This window comes from Zymoseptoria tritici, chromosome 12 (genome assembly GCF_000219625.1).
Source record: "Zymoseptoria tritici IPO323 chromosome 12, whole genome shotgun sequence".
NCBI lineage: Eukaryota > Fungi > Ascomycota > Dothideomycetes > Mycosphaerellales > Mycosphaerellaceae > Zymoseptoria > Zymoseptoria tritici.
Genome location: NC_018207.1, coordinates 617,902 through 638,947, shown reverse-complemented (window position 1 = coordinate 638,947; position 21,046 = coordinate 617,902). Strand labels below are relative to the sequence as shown.

The following is a 21,046-nucleotide window of genomic DNA, read 5'->3' as shown; positions in this document are numbered from 1 at the left end:
CTCCCGAGAAGTCCACGCACCATGCATCAGACATCTTCGAAGCTCCTTCGCATGACGGAGGACATGCGACCATTCACTAGGGTAAGTTGCACACATGTGTTTCGGCACCTTGCCACGTGCTACCCCAGAAATCCCTCACGTGTTGCCATACCATTTCTTTGATCCTACTCCCTCTGCATCATGCCCACATTGTCGCAACATCGTGCCACCGTTCTGGCCTCCACCTTCCCATGCACGACACACGCTTACAATCATGGCAGGACTTCAAAGACCTCTTCGCTACCCTCATCGTCAGCCTACCACTCACTCCACATCGCGTACGCTTCTCTCGAATAGACCACACCTTCACGAGCGAGGAGGCAGTCACCAATCTCGGCTCGCTCAAGTTCTCACAATCGAACCGAATGCCCGATCCGAAAGACGTGTCAAGGATAGTAACCACCACAACCACGACGACATTTTCCATGGCGAAAGAGATGGCACGCTCAGTATGCAGTCGATTTGTGGAGGCACGGTTCGTTGAGTCACTGGATGGGAAGACCGACTTCACCTCGAAGGGAACTGTCTGGCAACTCACACCAAAGGGCATGCACATTTTATCGCGGTTCTGCCAAAGGAATGGCATCCACTTACGGCATGTCAATGACCTGCTCGACTCTCCACGGAACATGATGCAATTGGTTATCCTCGAACGGGACCCGGAGACGGACATGATTGTCCACGACTCCGCAACCATTGATGTCCTTTTCCGACGATTTGCTGGCGATGCGGGTCCTAACCTCAAGCCTGCATCAAGTTCATCAGACTCAGACTCCCAGACGGACTATTCGACAGGCCTGCTGGGCGTCAAGATGCAAAAGTCAAAGCGGGGTGACAAGGAAGGAGCACCCTTTGTATTCTCCGGCAAGACAGCGTTTGATTGGCTGATGGACTGTTGCACGACCGTGGACAAGCGAGAAGCGCACGAGATCGCCAATTCCTTCCTGCACTACGGCTTCATCGATCCAACTTTCGAAGAAAGATTCGGGTCACACGGATCATCATACGCCTCTCAGCATTCCTCTTCACAACATCGATTTGCACCCGCAAGCAAGCAGATGTATGCTATAACGCACAAGGGCATGCGAACAGCTGGATGGATCACGAGTCCTGATGGGTCCGTGAATGGCGAGGCGACACTACGCATACCACCTGGTGTCGTTCGCGACTCGAACACGAATCGCATGGCCGTCATCGTCCGCGATCCCGCTCTTCGCCTGCTCTTCCGCGAGTACCTTCGCGAAACGCATTGCGAAGAGAACCTCGCATTCTACGTCGAGGTCAAGGCTTTCCTGGCCGACTACGACCGCGCGAAGCGAAGTGCATCAACACCAAAGCCGGATGTGATTCGGGAGACTCTTGCATCTGCTTACAGCTTGTACAATGCTTTCCTGGCTCCTGGATCGCCATGCGAGCTTAACATCGATCACAATCTGCGAAATGCTCTGGCTGGACGCATGACTCGGTCAATCGGAGAGGACGAGGAGATGATTGCCAGCTTGGATGAGGTTGCTGTTCTGTTTGATCAGGCACAAAGCAGTGTCTTCAAGCTCATGGCCAGCGTAAGTCTGCTTACCACTGCGATGGAGATTCACTGTCACTAATACTTTCTTCGCAGGACTCTGTTCCCAAATTCTCCCGCGAGCCGAAATACGCCGCCGTTCTAAAGGAGCGTGACATGGAGACCATGCTGTCAAATTTCGCCGCTACTTCGCTGGGCTAGTCTCTCAGTTCGAATAAGGGGTTATATTCACAGTTTGTCGCTACCGGACCAATGCTTTAGCCTGGAAACATGCCCTTTCTCACAGCATACTCCATCCGACCTACGACTGCCGGCAGTGCTTTGCCATCAGAACATGTGCGAGGAAACGGCCGGAGCCCTGGCATACATCAGGAGACCGAAGTGCACATCGGACGCAACAACCTACTTCTCACGCCAGCCACTTCCGTGGTATGCGTACCTACTTTTGATTGTGTTTTATTGAGAGCGAAAAAACGTACTGCGTCGAGATACCCCGGCATGATGATGGGCGGCCATGCTTTCCGTTTGCGATGTCTTTTCTTCAAAACGTGAAGGAGTTGGAGATATTAGATTGTTGACAGCAGAGGAGCGGCGGACCAAAGGTCGCTTCGTGGCGTTTATTGTTTGGACCTTCGGAGTAAAGCGAGGGTCATGATGGCGAGGGCGAGAATACCTGCGGGTACTATACATTGCGAAGGCGTTTTCGAACTATCTGATTTCTGGCGGAGCTACCTATTTCTCATCTCTGTTTGCAGAGCTTTGAACGGATCCAAAGGTTGTCCTACTTGCTAGGCATGATGGGAGACTGGTCGAGAGAGTGGCGTACTATACACTGCTATGGAGCGAATAATGAATGGACATCTTGACTTGTACAGTAGTGGGAAGGAGTGAGCGGTGATGTGGGACTTTGAGCAACGTTGCACCGAACAAAGGCAGTCTATGACCATCTATCAAACATCAATACCACCGCGTAGTCCAACTCAGTAACACTGCGGCGTTCACTGCCTCCGACCTCCAGAACTCGTTTGTCCTCCTCGAACGAAATGCTGCCTCAGGCTCGTCGTTGTCATGGGCCGAAGTGTCTCTTATTCACCTGGAACTTCTTCAGCTGAAAGCAACTTCATCTTCTTCATTCTCGGATGAACAGTACAACTTGCCCGGCGCATACGAAAACTGAGATTGGTAGTTCCATTGTGGAGTGTTTATAATCACCTTTCCTGGAAATATGGGCGCTCCGCCGAACGTAATGCAACAACTTCATGCGAACGGCAATGCAGCATGGCTAACTCACTTCAACAGTCACAAGCAGTCCCTCTACCCAACGACCTCCCTTTCCGCCTCGTATCCAAGACCATAGGTTCCGGCGCATACGCATCGTACGTGACGGAAGGAGAAGGATATCAATCAGAACCCTCCCTAATCTCAACTTCTCATTCCCAGCATCCGCAAAGCCATACCACGAAATGCATCCGGTCCCATCATCGCCATCAAATTCATAAACAAAGAACACGCCTTCCGCGCCGGCCGACTCCGCGAAAAGCAACTTGACCTCGAACTCGCGCTGCACGCCGCAGTCTGCCAACCTCTACACCAAAACATTATCCGCTACTTCAGCCATGGCAAGGACACCGCATGGGTCTGGATGGCGATGGAGCTCGCCGAGGGAGGAGATCTGTTCGACAAGATTGAAGCCGACGAAGGCGTGGGAGAGGACATTGCTCATTTCTACTTCACACAGCTGGTGAGCGCGATCAGTTGGTGTCATGGGAAGGGTGTTGCGCACAGGGATATCAAGCCGGAGAATATGCTGTTATCGGGTGGAGGTGATCTGAAGCTGGCGGACTTTGGACTTGCGACGCAGTTTCTGTCGCCGAAGACTGGGGAAAGGAAGACTTGCGGTATGGTGTGTGGCAGTCCGCCGTACATTGCGCCGGAGATTTTGGCAGTGGGCAACGCGAATCAGAGCAGGAAACCGGGTGAGGAGAAGGTGGGATACGATCCGCAGATTGCAGACGTGTGGAGTTGTGCGATTGTGCTGTTTGTGCTATTGGTGGGAAACACGCCTTGGGATGCGCCGGTTATGGAGGAGAGCTACGAGTATCACGACTACGTGACGAGTAATGGCCGACCAAGCGATGAGCTCTGGAGCAAGATTCCCGGTCCAGCGGTGAGTTTGGTTCGAGCTATGCTGAACGTGGAGTCCACGGAGCGCTTCACAATGGAGAGCGTGAGGAAACATCCATGGTTCACGAGGGCGAACTCGCACCTCAGTCGTGAAGGCAAAGCCGCAAATCCTCTCGGACTAGCGACTGAGATGCTGGAAGGCCTGAAAATCGACTTCGATGCTCCCGTGCAATCTTCTCAACACCAACGCTCGCAGCCCGAGGATGCAATGGACATCGACAGCAACCACCCTGCCACTCAACCAGAAACACCCATCACCGACTCACCTTTCGACTGGGAGGCACCACCTCGAGCCGCACTCCGAGCTTCCCAACCAGCGAACCACAATACCTCCCACCAGCAAACTCAAATATCACCAGCCCATATGTCGGACCTCTTCTCCGACGACCCGTCCCTCTCCCAATTCTCGCAAAAACCCACAGTACCCATGACCCTCACCCAAGTCGCCCGCAAATTCAAAGACATTGTCCCATCCCACTCCCTCGCTCGCTTCCTTTCCGTCCTGCCCATCCCCTCTCTCGTGCCAGTTCTCCTCTCCGCCCTCCACCGCCTCAACATTCCCGTCGCCACGCCGACCATGGAAGGCAACGAACCCGTCGCGCTGCGCATCCGGACGCTGGACTCGAGAGGGCAGGCGCTGCAAGGGTCGATTATGGTGGAGAGGATCCCGGTCCCGGGACAGAGCGGATTAGAGGTGAGTGAGGTGAGGTTTGTCAAGGCGAAGGGCGATCCGGTGGGGTGGAGGAGGTTTTTCAAGCAGGTTGCTGTACTATGTAAGGATGGGATTGTGGTTCCCGGGTCTTCGCAGGGAGGGGAGGCGATGTCGCAGTGAGAGGTGGAGAATGTGGACGAAGTGGCACGATGGCGATATGAGGGATGAGCATGTTATGAGCTCATGCGACTTGCGACGTCGGGAGCAAGACGGAAGTACAGCACGGATCTTGACGACATGCATGCTAGCCGACGCCGGCCCGGTCGGAGTATGAAGGCACAAAGAAGCGGCGTCCACATATGACAGCCGCGCTGGTCTGCGCAATTCCTGTGCTCTTCTAGCCAACAATGGATCCCGGTGAAGCGATTGACCGGAACTTTTGGTTCTTTGGTTCGGCTTGTCATCGAGCGCGGAAAGGACTTTCTGTGGACACGAGCGGCAGACCGGGATGAGAAAAGTGAACGGCTCATGAGTATCAGGTTGTATATGCGTCAGGATGTTATTGTAAACGAGATGAAGACTTGGGTTATGATGGCATGCCAGGGAGGCTATTGGTGGAATACAGGACGGTGCAGTCATTGTGTCGATTAAGAGATGTTCGATAGGAGACGTTGTGGCGACGAGTTTCACTGGAATTGTGACCCAATGTCGGTCTTTTTCAGCTGACGAGCACGATGACATGACTTCACGTCCAGCGACGCTCTTGGTTCTTGAGAGGTTTTGATCGGCGGTCGTGTCTTGGAGGGCACCCAAACTTTGGCAATGCTGAAGGGCCATCACAGCAACATTGATCGACTCAGAACAACGCCTTTGAGGCCACACTCAGCAGCCACGCCATGTCCTGCCATCCACCACCTTCATTCTCTCCATCTGCGCCTTCGCCCAAGGGCGCCGGCGCGGGTTTCGCAACAAGCTTGGCCTTCTCATCTCTCCTCCTCTGCATCTCCCCATCCCTCCGTCTCCTCGCCTCATCCTGAGTCTCCTCCTCCGTCTCCAGTCCCACCTCATCGTCCGTTGACTCCTGCACTTCCTCCGATGTGAACGGATTAAAGTCCATCACTCTATCCACCAACGATCCCAGTCCGAACGTTTTCGAAGTACCCAGCCCTCCCAAGTCCGAAGTTTCCCCCTCCTCCTCCGCTCTCCTCTCCTCCGCAGTTCGAAATCCAGGTTCCTCGGACGGCAGCTCCAGCTGATGCATATCGAAATAAGACATTCCCTCACCCGGCCTAGGAGTCCTCAATCCAGTCGGACTCGCTCGTCTCGAAGTCCGTCGACTAGCCGGCCGACTACCATATCGACTTCCCCATCTACTCGCCCGCGTACTGACAGGACTCCCACCATCAAAAGAAGCCAATTGTAAATTCGCAGTACTCGCGCTCAAAGCCGCCATTTCCTCGTACTGATCGTCGTCTTCGTCCTCCTCTGATTCCGTCGGCCGTAGCGTCGTCGACGAGTCCCGGGACGCCATCCATGCCTGTCCTTTGCCCTCTTGCACCAGTGCGGAAGCCGTAGCTCCCGTATGCGTGAGCCAGTCATTGTCCAACACAGCGAGCGTAGGCTCCTGCCGTGGCGTTACCGCTCCTGTCCGTGATCGACGAGCAGGGTACTTGTATCTCCTCGTCGGCGATACGCTGGCCTTCGATCCAGAGTCGTCACGTCGTGAAGTCAGAAGCGCAGCTTCACTCATCGCCTTCGGAATTTGTCCACTTCCCATATCTACCCTCTCCCGCTCGATGCTCGGCGCTCCACCGTATGCATATGTGTCTTCATCATCGGCAATCTGGTCGTAGATGGAGTTCTTCCTGCTCAGACCTCCACCGACTCGTTTCCGGCTGTTGCTGCGTGACAAGATCCCAGGAGACGTCGGCGCAGATCTACCCTGCAGGTAGGAAGAGTGCAGACGCGTAAATGTCGAATCTATGGGTTCCTCATTGGGAGTCTTGGGATGGTGGGTCGCGGTGGGCTGTTGATCGGCGAATTTGGCGGAGAGGGGTGCGAGGCGGAGGTTGCTGAGGTCGGTGGTGGATCGTTTTGAGCGAGAGGCCGAATGGCTTCGCGGAGTACGAGGCGCGGATTGAGTCGGCATCGTGGTGGTAAAGTCGAGGTTATTTCAGTACTCACTGCGATGAGTTGCACAAGAAAGCGACGTCAAGTTGAAGGGTGCAATCCCCCGCCGAGGCAGATCATCCCTGCCAAGGCCAATGCATGTGATAGAGGAACGTGAAACGGGACGAGATGTGAGAGGAGGGCAGCAAGGCACTTGCGAGCTTCGAGGCGGAAAGATCAATGAGCCCAATTGAGCCGAGGTGAACACTGTATTGGTGTAGTGCAACGAAGGTGATAATCGTACAGCCATATCTATGCAAAGGCTAATCCCATGTTTCGCTATTACCCACAACAGCAACAGCTCAATCCATTCTCAATTGAAGACATGCTCATGGCTATTTTCTGAATTCCTCATATCCTCCCAGAGCTCGCCCAGTGCCATTCACGATTTGCGCGGAGCTTGGACCATACGGAGAGTATCCTCCAGGTTGCCGGGCTGCTGCTGCTACGTTGAATGGCTGTCGCTGGACATGAGCCGATCTCGTACCGTCGAATGCCTCAACAGGCGGCGGCGGTTTTGCGGGAAGTGAAGGCGGCGCGCCCCACTTGGCGAGCAGGCTCTGTCCATGCATGTGCGTTGTTTGAGCGCCAGGTGCGGTCGCTGCGCCACCATGCTCGAGCGCTCGCTGCGAGTTGACCGTGGGTTTTGGCGGTAGAGGCACGTTGGGAGACGGTTGGCGAGGAAAGACAGGACCCTGTGGCAGAGGATGTGTCAAGGGCTGGACGTGCATCCGGCTTTGGGTCATGTGTGGGGAATTATTATGCGGCGAGCCGAAACCAGAGCTTGGTGAATGATTCGAAGACTGGCGCTGAAGCTGCGATGGAGGTGCATAAGAAGTGCCAAAGGCAGAATTAGGAGCATAAGGTGTGCGATGTGGCGAGAATGGTCGGCCATCAGCTTGGCCAGGTATGAAGCTCTGACTCTGAGGGTTGAAGTGCTTGCTCTTGTAGCTCCCGGGTAAAGGATGCTCTGAAAAGCTCGCCGGTCTTCCGGAAAAAGTCTGACTAGGAAGTTCACCGAATGGGTACGACTGATAGGGATCGTGAGTTGGTCCTGCAGAAGGCATGAAGCTGGGCCCGTACGTGTGGTTTGGTGGTGGCGGCGGACCCTGCATTTGGTACTGCTGAGCTTGAGGCGGCGGGGGCGGCGGTGGCGGCTGCGGATGATGAGGCGGCTGTGGAGGCCATCCTGCCTGAGCACCATAGAAGTGCTGAGTATAGTGTGGCCCCGCATTGGAGTTTTGGACCTGCGGAGGAACTTGGCCATGGAAAGACATTCGTTGAAAGTCGGCGCTCAAATCGTAGGCCCCAGACTGCCCTTGCGCCCAAGCTTGCGTTGACTCTACACTCTGATACTGCTGTTGACTCCATGCAGGATTGCCAGGTGTTTGCATTGCCACATGTTGGGGAGGTCCAGCATGCCCTTGGTGATGGTATGGACTAGGGTACTGGCCGCTTGATACGTCCGCGTACTCCGGGAATGGAGCATACTGTGTTGAAAGTCCTTCTGAAGGAAATGATGGGGCGTAGTAATTGCTGTAGGCCGAACGTGCTTCGAAGCCGTCATCGCTGTCGGCTCGCTGTTTTCTGCGGTGCTTTCTTCCTGCAATTGAACTTGATCGTGATTCCTGACTGTCCTTTGGTAATTCAGACGCATCTGAGGGTTTTGCGGATCCCATGATGCGCAGTCTTGCAGCTTCATAACGAGCCTCTCTCTGCTCTCGGGTGACGGGCGCCTTCTTCCTGTCATCTTCGCTGTCACCATTCTCCGAGCCACTTTTTGAGAGCATGTTCGAGCCGTTGGCGATTGCCGGGCCGGAACCACGCTGCAGAATGGTCATTTTCGGACCAGAGGGAGGAGGAGTGCTTGCGGCAGTTGAAGGAGCGGTGATGCCTGTCAACGGCGGCGGAATACGACAATCTGGCGTCTTGTAAAGTCTCACAGCAGACGTTGTGTCATCGACGAGATGGCCGAGCATGTAGTAGTCCGCCATTTTGTGCGCGAGCAGTCGGTAGAATGCATGGCATTGCGGCAGAGTCAGGGAGGCCTCTTTGGCATCTTTGACAAAGTCGATGACATCCTGCTCCAGCTTCAACACCCATACTCGATCTCTGGGATTGTCGAGAGCATCGAGTAGCTTTTGATCAGGTGGACAGTCAGCGACCGGGCTGCCATCCGGCGGGCTTCGAGATACATTGGGCACAGCGCCAATGCCTGGGCCTTGTGGAGGAACGTATAGCATGCCTTTCGAAGCGTTGCCAAATGGCGGAGGAGGACCAGTTCTCCTGGAAGGCTCCATGGACGAAATCTCCCTCAATTGGTCCCGAAAAGCGCGAACGCCATCGTCGGACCCGAATCTTGAGCCCGTCAGTCCGTTGCCCTGCACTGAGAAAGCGTCATCGTCCTCTACCGCCTTGACACTTGCGCTGTCGTCGGGCCGGAGAGACTCCTTCTCATCCAAAGCAAATGTGGTACCAGAAGTGACACTCTTCCCATCAATGCTCGGAGGCTTGTTTGAGCCGTTCGAAGAGGATACTTGCGTAACCATGTCGTCCGACCCGGCTGGCATCTCTGCTCCATCTTGTACTGCATCTCCCGATCGGTGCGGGGACGCCTTGCGCGCGTGCACGCCGTTTGTGTTCGAGTCACAAATGTCCTTCGACCCTCTCTGCGCAAGCTCCACCAGCTTCTTGTGTTTTGCGGTAGGCGGTGGTGCGGCTACACCATTCAAATGAGGGACTGCGACAATTCCGCTGTGTGGTGCTTGAGGCGTCATTTCAAGCTCCTGTGCGCTGTCCGCATTGAGATTCGGATTGTGTACGATCGATGGCTCAGGGCCGGCCGCGGCGAACTGTTGGTGCGTCAGTCGCAAAGCCTCGCCAGAAGTGGATGTCTGAGCGTTCCGAGCGTTGCCGACCTTTGCGAATGACATGTTGCCTTTCTGCATCTCAACGTGATTCGTTTGAAAGACGGACGCAACGATGCCAGTCGAGTGCGGTGTTCAGAGACAGCAAGCGTGTGGAACCCAATGGGTGGAGTCCGAGAGCCGCTATTTCCTGAGGCAGGCAAGCCAAAGCTGCCAGCAAGTGAAGACGATTGCGTGTAGATCGTTCGGTGTCTCAGGAAACGGGCGGCTCAAGGAAAGTGGTCAAGTCCTGGGCTAGGATTTTGGACATCGTGCGGTGCGCACATGAAGCCTGTTTTGGGGGGTGAATTTTTGACCACTGAGGCTGCTGGATCTGCGCCGCGGTGGAAGACGCAAAGGGTCGGCCGAGCTCGTGTCTCTCGGGAGGAGAACCAAAGAGATGCGATCGCGCCGGTGTGTTGCGCGTTTGTATTCGGTTTTCGACGTGCACTGCGCGAGTGTCGTAGCAAATTGGCGAGTTGAAGTTGTAAAGCACGACCTGAATCTTGAACGCGGAACGGCACGGGACGCTCCTTCTGCGAGATCCGTAGCCTTGGCTCTAGCCCCGATCAGATGCATGCAAACATCAACGTCTTGGTGCATTCTTTTTGCACCCATCTCACAGCATCAATATCTCAGGCGCAATGAATCGCTACAGAGCTGGAGGACCTTCAAAGGCATCAGCGACCACATTATGTCAGAAGTGTCTGAAGAAAGGTAGAAAGAACAGTCCGTCTCATTTATCCACGCCAATGCTGATGTTCGCAGGCCATTTCAGCTACGAATGTACTGCTGCTCAACAAGAAAGACCATATGCAGCTCGACCCTCGCGAAGCCAGCAACTGCTGAATCCCAAATTGGCTCCGAAGTTGTCCGCTGTCGCGCCACCTGCAGATTCAATCGCTACCGCAAAATCTGCCACCGAGTAAGAGAAGCTGAATTTCACGATGCGCTTCAGGATGAGCACTAATGAAGACCGTTCAGCTATTCGAAACGAACAGATACAGATCCCCGAGGTCGCAAACGCAGCACCGATGTAGCTCCTTCAACTCGATCCAAACGCAGACGATCCTTCTCATCCGGCTCATCTGACTCGGTCGCTACGATCTCGACGAACCGCTCTCCCTCTCGCTCGCCACCTCCCCGCAAGAATCAAAGCGGAGATCGAGTCGCATCTTCGCGACGGCCCGATAGACGACAGAGTCGAAGTCCATCGCACTCAGTGAGCCCTGAAAGGAACGGCGGCCACTCAAAGTCAGGAATGCCGCCAGCACGGCCACGAAGCCGTAGCAGTTCTCCAGATCATAGATCTTCTCGCCATGATCGAAGTCAGATGCGCAGATCTCGTTCGCCTCGACGAGATCCTATCAGGCAGGTGGCAGCTGGATCGGCCGACGTGAAGCGGGAGCGAAGTCTCAGTCCTTACAGCCAGAGGATCGCCTTGACCAAGTCTATAACATGAAGCAGGACCGATGATCCTCTGCCAACTATCTTCTCACCTGGCGTCCGTGGAAGCAGCAGAACGGGCGACCTCACCATGCCGATCGTGAGCCCTGTCAGCTTTACCGCACGCTCACAGCCTCCCTCAAACCCGCGAGCGCGAGTCAGGAAGACGAGCAAAGAAAGCGTATTCGTCGAATGAGTGAATGATTGATGCATACGAATCGAATCAATCGACCAAGATCCGGACCTCGAAGTGGACGGAATTCACATCAGTCTCAGCGCTCAGCCGTTGCGGACAACTCGACGTACGCTCGGGTCGTTCCATACGTGCAAAAGCCGGCCCCGCTTTCTCGATGTCTAACATTGACCATGGACAGTAGCGATCTTGATGCCCATCGAAATCATCGCTCGATGTCGGCTAGCGTCATGGTGTACAACATACAGCGTGTGAAGTTTGAACGCATCTACCGGTGGCACTCTTCAGATCCGGCCTGAGCTCAATGGCCTGATTACAAAATGTCTCATGCATACGGAAATGGCGTGGGAATTCTTCCACCAATGTTCGCAGCGCGGTCGTGTCATTCGATGATGGTGACATTGAAGTCCCGCGGTACCAGGAAGTGGGCCACTCCGGGCCCCTGGAAATTCCCTTGTGCCTGCAAACGAGGTCTCACGCTATATCCCTGTGCACACGTGTCCATCATGTACACAATCACACAAGCGCACCATGCACCAAACTTCTGGGTTCCGGACCTGACGGTGCACCCAACTTCAGGGGCGCAGATTTCCCAGTCCATCATCAGCCGAAAAGTCTAGGACTGGAACATCCCCCGGGAAATGCGTTTGTCAAACGATCCCGGTGGTCAAGCGTCCATGCAAAGACAGGCAATGACCCTTGTTTGCGGTCGCCTGATGGCGGTGCGAAATGCTGCTCTGGAGTCTGGAGCATTCCTTCGAAAACTCGTCCGCTGGAGCAGGTACCTACTAGGGTAGGGATCAAACGGGCGTTGAATCCCATGTTTTGAAGGATCTCGCCGATCGAACCCAAGCTTTCAAACTGGCCTGACAGGAATGTGACCACGCGAAGAAGTCATTCTAACACCCAGATCGAGCCGTGCGGGCTGCAAAAGAATGCAAGCAGCCGAGTGCCAACCCGGCCTCAAAAGCCTCTGTCCTCAAAGCATATTCACGTGCTGCCGGCTAAACTTCTCCTGCGGTAAAGATTCTTCCTCGTGAGGCCAGGCAAATGGACCTCTTACGCCATTGCTAGAGTTCTCACCATTGCTGGGATCGACATTCCGAAAGACCTTGGAGAATAAAGGCCTGGAAGACGGCAGGTCAATGCGGGCTTATCGTCCACGCCGATCGACATTTCTTTAAAAACTCAACCGGTGGGGAGTCGTTCACGCGCAGGGTAGCACCCGATTGGTTCCGCTCACGAATCCGGATAACTTGAGCCAATCGGACACACGCTTTCGACTGCGCTTGGTTCTGTCAGACTCGCCAAGAAACACCGCACAGGAGCAAAGGGATGGGTCCTTGCCCCGGTGTGGGGATGTCATGATCAATATTTTTATAACGTTTGATGAACATTACATGCAATCTCAGGATGGAGACGATCAGGTCACGAAGGAAGTCAGCTGAGCACGTTGTAACAGCAGGAGTGGCGTTTCTGGTAACGAGGACGTTGCAGCGATAGAACAACGAGAGCAAGAGGTGAGCAGTGGAATTGGACGAAGAAGTACAGAGCAGTGAGGTGACCTACAGCGTGTTAGCAAGGCAATGGAAGCGCCAGGCCTCGCCGCCTCATCAAGTGTTGAATCTTTTCACAGACAGGCATTTGGGTTCATGGTATCATGCCAGGTTCAAAGGACGGCGCTCCGATATACTACCACGCTATACGAGTCCGCGGAATCAGCTTTACGGTGACACCGCCATAAACGTCAGCAACGACAACGCCATAGTGCAACACACCCGTATCCTGGCCTAATAAGGGCCAGTCCGGTAGACGAGTGGAGTGAAGATAAGTGAAGTGAACGCTTGGGCCTACTAGGTTGTCTCTATTCTGCGCTGCGTACGGGCAGTAACGGGCACGGACAGCAGCATAACTTTTCATAAATTTGACAGGCCTGTTGCGCTAAGTACTTAGGTTTTATCTAGCTCCCGTCTCGCTTAACGCTCTGTTTTAGGTAAAGCGGGCTTAAAAAGCGAGTAAGATCTTACGAAATCTTACTTCTGCTCCGGAGCAGGATTTAAAGTTCACTCACGCGAGGCAATAGCGCATTTTCGTAGGCCAAAGCGTCCACTTCACTCATCTTCACTCCACTCGTCTACCGGACTGGCCCTAAGCGGGTCTGCGAGCGGACTGTCAGCGGAGGGTGTTTCGTGTTCCAAGGGCATGATTGTCGTATGTTGTCAGGCGCTCATCGGCAAGTTCCAGGACAGCGACCAAGAGCAGTGGCGGCAGATGATTCACCGTCGAGACTGATACCGGGAGTCCTGGACATCAGGCGATGTTGCTCGTGCGTGGAACCAGGGCCTCAGGGGCGTGATCAAAAAAAAATTCAATATCGCAGCCAAGGGCGTTTGCAATGGATGGCCTTGCAAATAGTCTTCGACAGGCATAGACTACGCACTAACTCACTTTCCCTGGGAACAAGCAGAGGGTTCGCAGTCACTGCCCAACAACATGGCCCCTTGTCGAAATGAATGTTGGAAGCAGAGCAAAGTGTTCGTAAAGAAAGAACATCAGCGCGACCTGTACAACCTGTGTCGTGCATACAGGACAGGAGGATTCACTGAAAGGGCGTTCGCCGCCAAATGCCACAGACAGAGTCGACCCCTTCAATCCAAGCAACATCGTATGAGATCAAAATCTGTTAAAGAATGCCCTAGGCGAGGGGAAAATCTTCGCCAGCACATGGTGGCGTTAATTCATGCCATCGTGCCAGAGAGCCATGCCATCGTGCCAGAGATCCATGCCATCGTGCCAGAGATCCGTGCCATCCTGCCAGAGCTTATGATTACCTCCTAATGACAGGCGATTTTCCTGCCTACTCTCACCCTTTCGAACTTTCGAGCATGTGTGGAGAGCTGCAGACTGTCTTTCGGTCGTTCCTGAAGAGACAAATACCCTTCTGCTTCCTGACCTGCTGTCAGTCTCATCGTCTCATTGCATTCACACTCCACTGCATTCACCATTCCAAAGCACACTACCTCGAAAAACCTGCTTCCGACAAATCATTCATCATGCGCTTCTCTACCAGCCCGCTCAAGTTTCTCGCCATCGTCGTCGGCCTCTGTGCGATCGTGAAAGGATGCGACATGGACGAGTGTGAAGAGTGCGCCTCGGGATGCGTCGACAAAGTGACTCACAAAACCGACTACTGGTATGTGTCTTTTCGCAGAACTTCCTCGGAATTTCCGCTAACATTTGCGTGCGCCTATAGGTGCGGTACGATATTTTTGCTCTCGCTCGTCGATACGACGTCGTTTCTAACATTGTCTTTAGTCCACAAATGTGAGATCAACAGCAATTGCGCGGACGCCTGCGGAGCCTGATCGCCGTGCTGGTACGATCTCCTGTAAGCTCCTTTGACCCTCGCGGCTCACACGAAACGACACTGAATTTGGACAGCCGACAAAGATGGACGACTGGAAAGAAGGCGCGCAATCGATTAACTGAGCGTGCGTGGTGTGGGCTGAAGGAGGCGGTCGACAAGATGGGATGGAACGGGCAAGGGTGAACAGAAGACGGTGGTGTTTTGGGAGGACAACGATCCCGCAACATGGGGAGTTGAAAGTCTCTTGGGGCGACTGGGCGAGCCTGGTTATAGCCTCTTTTTTGGCCGAAGAATTGTAATATGCCTATTGTTTTGATCGTTGTTGGCGCGGTTTCTTTTGTCTTTCCACCATGGTGAACACTGGATTCGCTCCTCGCCGCTGTATCCTTCTGATCATGGTTGGCGTTCCTTTGGTCGGGGTCGATTTGCGGCTCGCCGCCGGTCCTCTGTTCGGCGACGTTCTTCCGCTCGGTTTCATTCCGAATCCTCCTCGTTGCCAATTCAGAGTCTCTTCGTCTGTGCCCCGTAACCCGTTCCCTCTCTAGAAGTCGGCCAGGATGGAGAGGCCGTGTCATCTCTACGATGTTACGGAGCGGAGTATAACCACAGGTTCCACAGGTCGGCTGAGAGGGAACGAGCAATGTGGAGAAGAGTGAAATTGTTTTCGCTGACCTCAGATCGCACTTTTGCTGATCATCAGGACGAGAGTCCGCCTGGAATTTGACAAATTCGTGGCCTTGTTGAGCAGATCGAGAAAGCATGAGGTGTAGTTCAGTCTTTCATGTGATGCACCGAGCCGTCCGTCGGAAGTCGGCAAAGGAGTTCACGTAACCACAAACAGCTATTGTAGCCGCGTCTTGTACTCTATAGTTGTTGACGCTTCGTTACTTTCTTTCTCCTTTCAGTTTTACGATTACCTTTGCTCTCCGTCAGCAAGACCAGCACAATGCACGCTCTATCGATGCAAATTTGAGAAAGCTGCGCGACTTTATATAACACGGCAGTGTTCTAATGCGCTCAATCCTCGAGTCAGAAACTCGACCCGAAATCAACACACTCACCTCCGTCGTGAGCTTGTTGCATACGAGGCTTGCAGTAGCTCCGGACTCCGGCACTTGTTGTGAAGCTGTTGAAAGTCATGAGCCATAGATTGTTGATCTACATGGTGGGCCATGGTCTTAACTAAATACAGATATGGTACCGATGTCGGACCTGAATACGTGTTTAATATTCAACACTCCTACTCGACGAGTGTGCCAAATCCTATGTAATTAACTATGTAATTAACCGATAACTCCTACTAAAACGCTATTTCCCGCTACCTCGTTAAAAACCTTATTAAGGGAAAAAGAGTGCAGCTAACTATTTACTAAGGTTACTGTTTCCACTACCGACTGCGAACGCCGCTTTATTTCCATCTCTTCTTAATTCCTGAATTCGTCTAGTTATTATTACGCTAGCGATAGCTAACTTCTTCCTATTAATCTAGGCTTCGTTGTCGTATTGCATCCGGTCGATTCTAGTAAAGAGATCTTTAGCTAGTAGATGTTAAGCGATATATTAATGTAGGTAGTCCGGAATTCTGTCCTTAATAATGTTAACGATAAACAAGTTTATCTAACCCTAGCAAGCCTGTCTCTAGCGCAGTCGATTTGCATTAAAGCCCTCGTTAAATTGTTAGGCTTAAACAATTTTAAGAGGATACTGCTCGGGATAGGTAAACACTTCTTTAAAGGACGGTCTAAGGGAATAAATAAAACGAAGTATTCAGGTTGTTTAGTTAACTTTTAATTAAGGATCTAGTAGACTAAGGATAGGGACTTTCTCTACGAGAAGTCCGGGTCGCAAGAAGCGGACATTACTAACGTGAAGTTCTATTGTGCGTTATAGGTGGCTCGCGTTATAAATGTTATCGTCTATATCCTCTTCGTTAATCTAGAGTCCGGCGTTGGAGTTCGAATTTAGTTACTGTTCGTAAAACTGTGCCTAGTGTTAGTGCACACTTACTCTATATCTTCGTACTTCTTCTCGCGCTCTCGCGAGACCTATTAGTTAGGTTACTATTGCTAGCGCGTAGTTTGATGTAAGGTTTAATATGTAATTTAATGTGTGTGTGTGTATATATATATAGGTGCTTTTAAGACGGTCACTAGGTTATACGGTATTTGTGCTTTTTAAGACAATTACAAGGTTATAAAAGTAGACGGCCCGTATTTAATAAACCGGACTAAGGAGTCTATCGTATAGTAGTGCTTTTAAGGTCGTTCTCGCTTAATAGACCTACTATTCTGTCAGTTCTAACGTGTCGTGCAAGGATTGTTACCTTAATTAATCTCTGTCGTTATTATGCCGAGTACGGATAATTGTCGGTTAAATTTGCCTAGTGCGAGAGCCTTCGTAAGAATGTCGGCGACTTAATAAATCCCGGGGATGTGCTACACCTTAACGCGCTATTCTTCGATAAGCTGTCGAATAAAGTAGTACTATACGCGAATGTGCTTTGTACGGTTGTGGTGCTCCGGGTTCTTTGCGATAGCGATAGCACTCTAATTGTCGACATTAATTAAGACAGCTCGATCTCTATAGTTTAACCCGAAGTAGGTAAGCATGTCCTTTAGCTACGCCGCTTCTTTACTAGCGTAGTAAAGAGCGGTATATTCGGCCTTAGCTGTAGATAGCGCGACGGTTGTCTGCTTCTTTAATAACTAGCTAATCGCGGATCCTCCTAGCATAAAGATGTGTTACGGGTGAACAATGTATATACGAGAGTTTAGAGTCTGTGTTGGATACAGCAAGTTCGATAAGGAAGCAGCCTAGAACCTCGCGGTAAGCGCAGAAAAGGATGTGGGCTGCTAAGACAAAGCACGGGGTTGCGCTACGTGTTATAGAAAGGGCGCTAGTCCCTTATAATACCCCCCTCCTCTTAGTGCGCGGAAAAGTCGTTAGCAACTAACATAAAAGCAGCGGACTATTTACCCTCCTCCTTTAGACCTACTACAATCGTCTAATTAGCTAAAATTTACTCCTATTGTCCGCTCTTTTCTTAGTATTATCGCATGTCTAGGCGAAAACTGTCGGATCCTAACATAATAAGCCCGCTGCACTTTACTCTATCTCTTTACTTTTCTAGTATTGTCGAGAAAGTGACAATACGCGGAAAACACGCCCTTAGAGCCTAGGGCTATATATAAATACCCTGCCCCCCCCTCTTTTCTACTGCTATTATTACTAAATCGTTAAGGTAAGTTTTTAACTTAAAGGTTAAGGGTTCGAGTCCTTCGCTTTTATCTAGGACCCCGGTGCTTTTCTAATAGAGTCGCAGATAATATCTATTTTCGGTAATAATAACAATCCTCCGAACAACAACCTAGGTCCCGCCCTTACCTTCCCGCCAGCCGCTAACAACCCGCCGGCGCCTGTTAACAACCCGCCGGTGCCCGCCCCCGCTCCTCCTCTAGCGGCTCCCGCTTAAAACTAGCCGCGTGCCGTTATCTATTGCGAGCTATGCGCTAAAAGCAGAATCGACTACGTCCTACCGGCAGTATAAAATGTATCCCGCCTGTTTTCCGCCGGACCCCGCTAACAAACCTAGACAGGCCGTTCCCGCGCGTGTAGGAGCTGTTACTCTAAGCGTAAGAATTGCGCCAAACTATAAGTTATAACCTGGCTCCGCTCGAAAGTCGCCGCTGACCGCCTAGTCCTTAATTCGCCTATGTCGCCTACGCCCTTTAGACCTACGCAGGAACTTAGTAGGCAGCGTAAGTATCGCCGGCCTCCGCTCGAAAACCGTCGGCTAATTAGACTATAGTAATAAGGCTTATAATAGTTTAGGTGCTGCTCTTAAGGCTTAGAAGGCCTTAAAGCTACTACAGGTAGCAGGTTTGCTCTCTACGTAGGTTCTCTTCTTGTCTCCGATTAAAAAGCCCCGCTAACTACTTATAATAGTCCGGTAGCCTCGGAGATTACTCGTTCTATAGAGGAGGTCGTTACGCAGCAAGGACAAATGTAAGTACTTTGCTAGTCTCCGTTCGGTACAACCCGCTAACTGCTCCTTAGTCCTAGTAGCATTCCTGCTACTCTCGTGTTAGGTAGGCGTCGCTCCTTGTAGATAGCTACTTCCGCTCGTTCTTAGTCGGTTCCTAGCGTAGAACATAGTAGTACGATTACTACTCTAAAAAGCAATTTATAAAATAAAAATTCTTACATAACCTCTCGTTCTCCTTATACGTCCGGTTACTTCTTCTCGGTAACCGCTCTCTTTTCCCTCTTCTTAATATACTTCTCTTTTAGCCTATTATTAACTTTAGCATTTCTAAATTTTTGCTCGAAGTTATCTATAGCGACAGTGTCCGCTAGGTTGTCTAAGGGCTCCTACGTTAGATCGTAGTAGCCGGTCTATTTAACTAGGACCTCCCTTCCCCCTCCTCTGTTCTTTAGTGCTGTCCTCGCACATAGTAGTTCTTCTACATCCCATTCCTCGTGCGACTTAATTAATACTAGATCCGGCTAGTAATCGTCGGAGACCTAGCCTAGGAGAGGGTCGTCGCTCGCTAGTCTTAGCAGATCTAAATAGAAGACCGGATAAATGTTGCTAGGGATCCTAGCTAAACGGATAGAAACCGGCGACAAGACCTTGTAAACTATGTACTTCGCATTCTTGTAATCTAGGCTTTCCTTAGGGCGATTAGTGCGATAATTCCTTAGATCTAGCTACACCTTATCGCCCTTCCAGTATATTAGCGCTATAGTGCGCTTCCTATTAGCGGCCTCCTCCTGCTTTTAGGTAGCGTCCGCTATACTTGCCTAGCATAGGTCTATAATTCCCTTTATTTTCTCTACGAACTTCGAGGCTCTCTAGGCTACGGCTAGCGTAGAGGGCTCCTCGTTGTCCGGTTCTAAGGGCACGGGAGACGGGGCTTTGTATCCGTAAACTGCGAAGAAGGGGCTTATTCCTAACCCCGAATAGTAACAGGCGTTTAGCACTAATTAGGCCGTAGAGAGCTAGCGTTTCTAGTCGGACTGCTCGTAATTAATGTAGTTCCTTAAATAGGCTTAGACGTCCTAGTTTAGTCTCTCTAGGCCTCTGTCGGTTTAAGGGTAGTAAGCTAAGCTTAGTCGCTGCTATACTCCGACTAACCGGCAGAGTATTTTCTAGAATATGCTCGTCTAGTTCGTCCCCCTGTCGCTCGTAATCGCGCTCGGCAGCCTATAATATCTTACCTAGCAGTCTAGGAATCTCTCGGCGCACTCCTCCGCTTTTATGCTAGGCATCGCCTCTAAAACGACGGACTTGCTTAAACAGTCTTTAATAACCTATAGGTAACGGTTCCCCTTAGACTAAGGGAGGTCGGTTATAAAATCTATAGAGATCTCCTAGAAGAAGCGATCGGGAACCGGCAGAGGGCGTAGGAGTCCGTATTTGTGCTCTCTCTACACCTTATTCCTTCCGCAGTAATCGCAGTTTCTTAAAAACCTCCTAATATAACGTAACTGCAGGGGCTAGTAGAAGTTTCTCCCTAGTATAAAGGCCGTAGAGTCCCGCTCGGGGTAGCCGTAGACCGGGGAGTTATATACGGACTAAATAATCTTAGTGCGGAGTTTATCGTTTTACAGAATCTTAGTATCCGCCAACTTGTATTCGGCCTCTAACGCAACTACCGCTCTAGGAACCTACAACCTGCCGCGATGCCTTAAGTAGCCCTTCTCGTCGATGCTACAATCCCTAATCTAGATTTTAACCTTTAGATCTGGTAAAATAGCCCGGGATCCGTCCTTAATAGCGCGGATTACCGTCTAATACTAGGTGTCCTTTTTTAAAGTCGGACCCTATAGTTTATTTAACTCGCTGTCCTAAAAGGGTCCCGCTGCAGCTGCGTCCTCGCTGTCGGAATTCGGCTCTAAAGCTACTAGCTACATTAGTATAGCTTGCAGGTAGTAGAGTTAGATAGACGTAGCCGACAGGTTGTTAGCTACTACCTCCCTTTCCCCTCCGGCCGCCGGCTAATTCGGGGCTATATTAGGTTCCAGGAACCTCCTAAATTGTAATATCTTATTATCCTCCCCTAGAGTGTCCTACTCCCTGCGAGAAAGTACATCCGGCACAATCGCTTCGGTCCCTAGTTAGTACACGAGTTTAAACTAGAACAAAGCAACGGTCTTAAACTATCGAATCTGCCTCTTACTTAGCTGCCTCTTAGTTATAAAGTACTCTAGGTTCTTATAGTCCGTCTAAATAGTAAAGGGACTACACGTCTTTAGCTTAGGTGCCTAGAACTTTAGGCAGGATACTACTGCTAACATCTCCTTATCGTAGATGTCGTAGTTAATCTCGGCCTTATTAAGCTTCTGTAAAAAGAAGCCTACCGGCTTTAAGACCCTATTCGCTTCCTGCAGGAGCGCGCCTCTAATCGCAAACCCGCTGCAATCCGTCTCTAAGAACGTAAGAAGCCCTAGGTCCTAGTATACAAGCACCGGAGCCCTATAATACTTCCCTTTTAACTCCTCGAATGCTTTCTCCTTAAGCTCTCCTTAGGAGAACGGCATTCCCTTCCTAGTAAGCGCGGTTAAG

The 21,046-nt window shown here is 51.6% G+C and overlaps 4 protein-coding genes across 4 annotated transcripts; 2 read left to right on the top strand and 2 right to left on the bottom strand.

Annotated features, from left to right (window-relative positions):
• On the top strand, positions 1–1,762 carry MgSst2 (Sst2-like protein; the record flags this gene model as incomplete). Its single annotated transcript, XM_003848115.1, has 3 exons — positions 1–81; positions 261–1,601; positions 1,658–1,762. Coding segments are annotated over 3 exons (1,527 nt in total), but the record flags the coding sequence as incomplete, so codon positions are not given.
• Positions 1,763–2,711: 949 nt separating this feature from the next.
• MYCGRDRAFT_64195 (uncharacterized protein) lies at positions 2,712–4,763 on the top strand (the record flags this gene model as incomplete). Its single annotated transcript, XM_003848116.1, has 3 exons — positions 2,712–2,804; positions 2,861–2,937; positions 3,002–4,763. The coding sequence occupies 3 exons, from the start codon at positions 2,787–2,789 to the stop codon at positions 4,575–4,577; spliced, it is 1,671 nt and encodes a 556-aa protein (XP_003848164.1).
• A 2,104-nt stretch (positions 4,764–6,867) lies between these two features.
• On the bottom strand, positions 6,868–7,498 carry MYCGRDRAFT_106338 (uncharacterized protein; the record flags this gene model as incomplete). Its single annotated transcript, XM_003847877.1, has 1 exon — positions 6,868–7,498. One exon carries the CDS (start codon positions 7,310–7,312, stop codon positions 6,902–6,904), a length of 411 nt encoding a protein of 136 aa, XP_003847925.1.
• Positions 7,499–9,155: 1,657 nt separating this feature from the next.
• Positions 9,156–9,502, bottom strand: MYCGRDRAFT_106336 (uncharacterized protein; the record flags this gene model as incomplete). Its single annotated transcript, XM_003847876.1, has 1 exon — positions 9,156–9,502. A coding segment is annotated over one exon (342 nt), but the record flags the coding sequence as incomplete, so codon positions are not given.
• Positions 9,503–21,046: the final 11,544 nt, after the last annotated feature.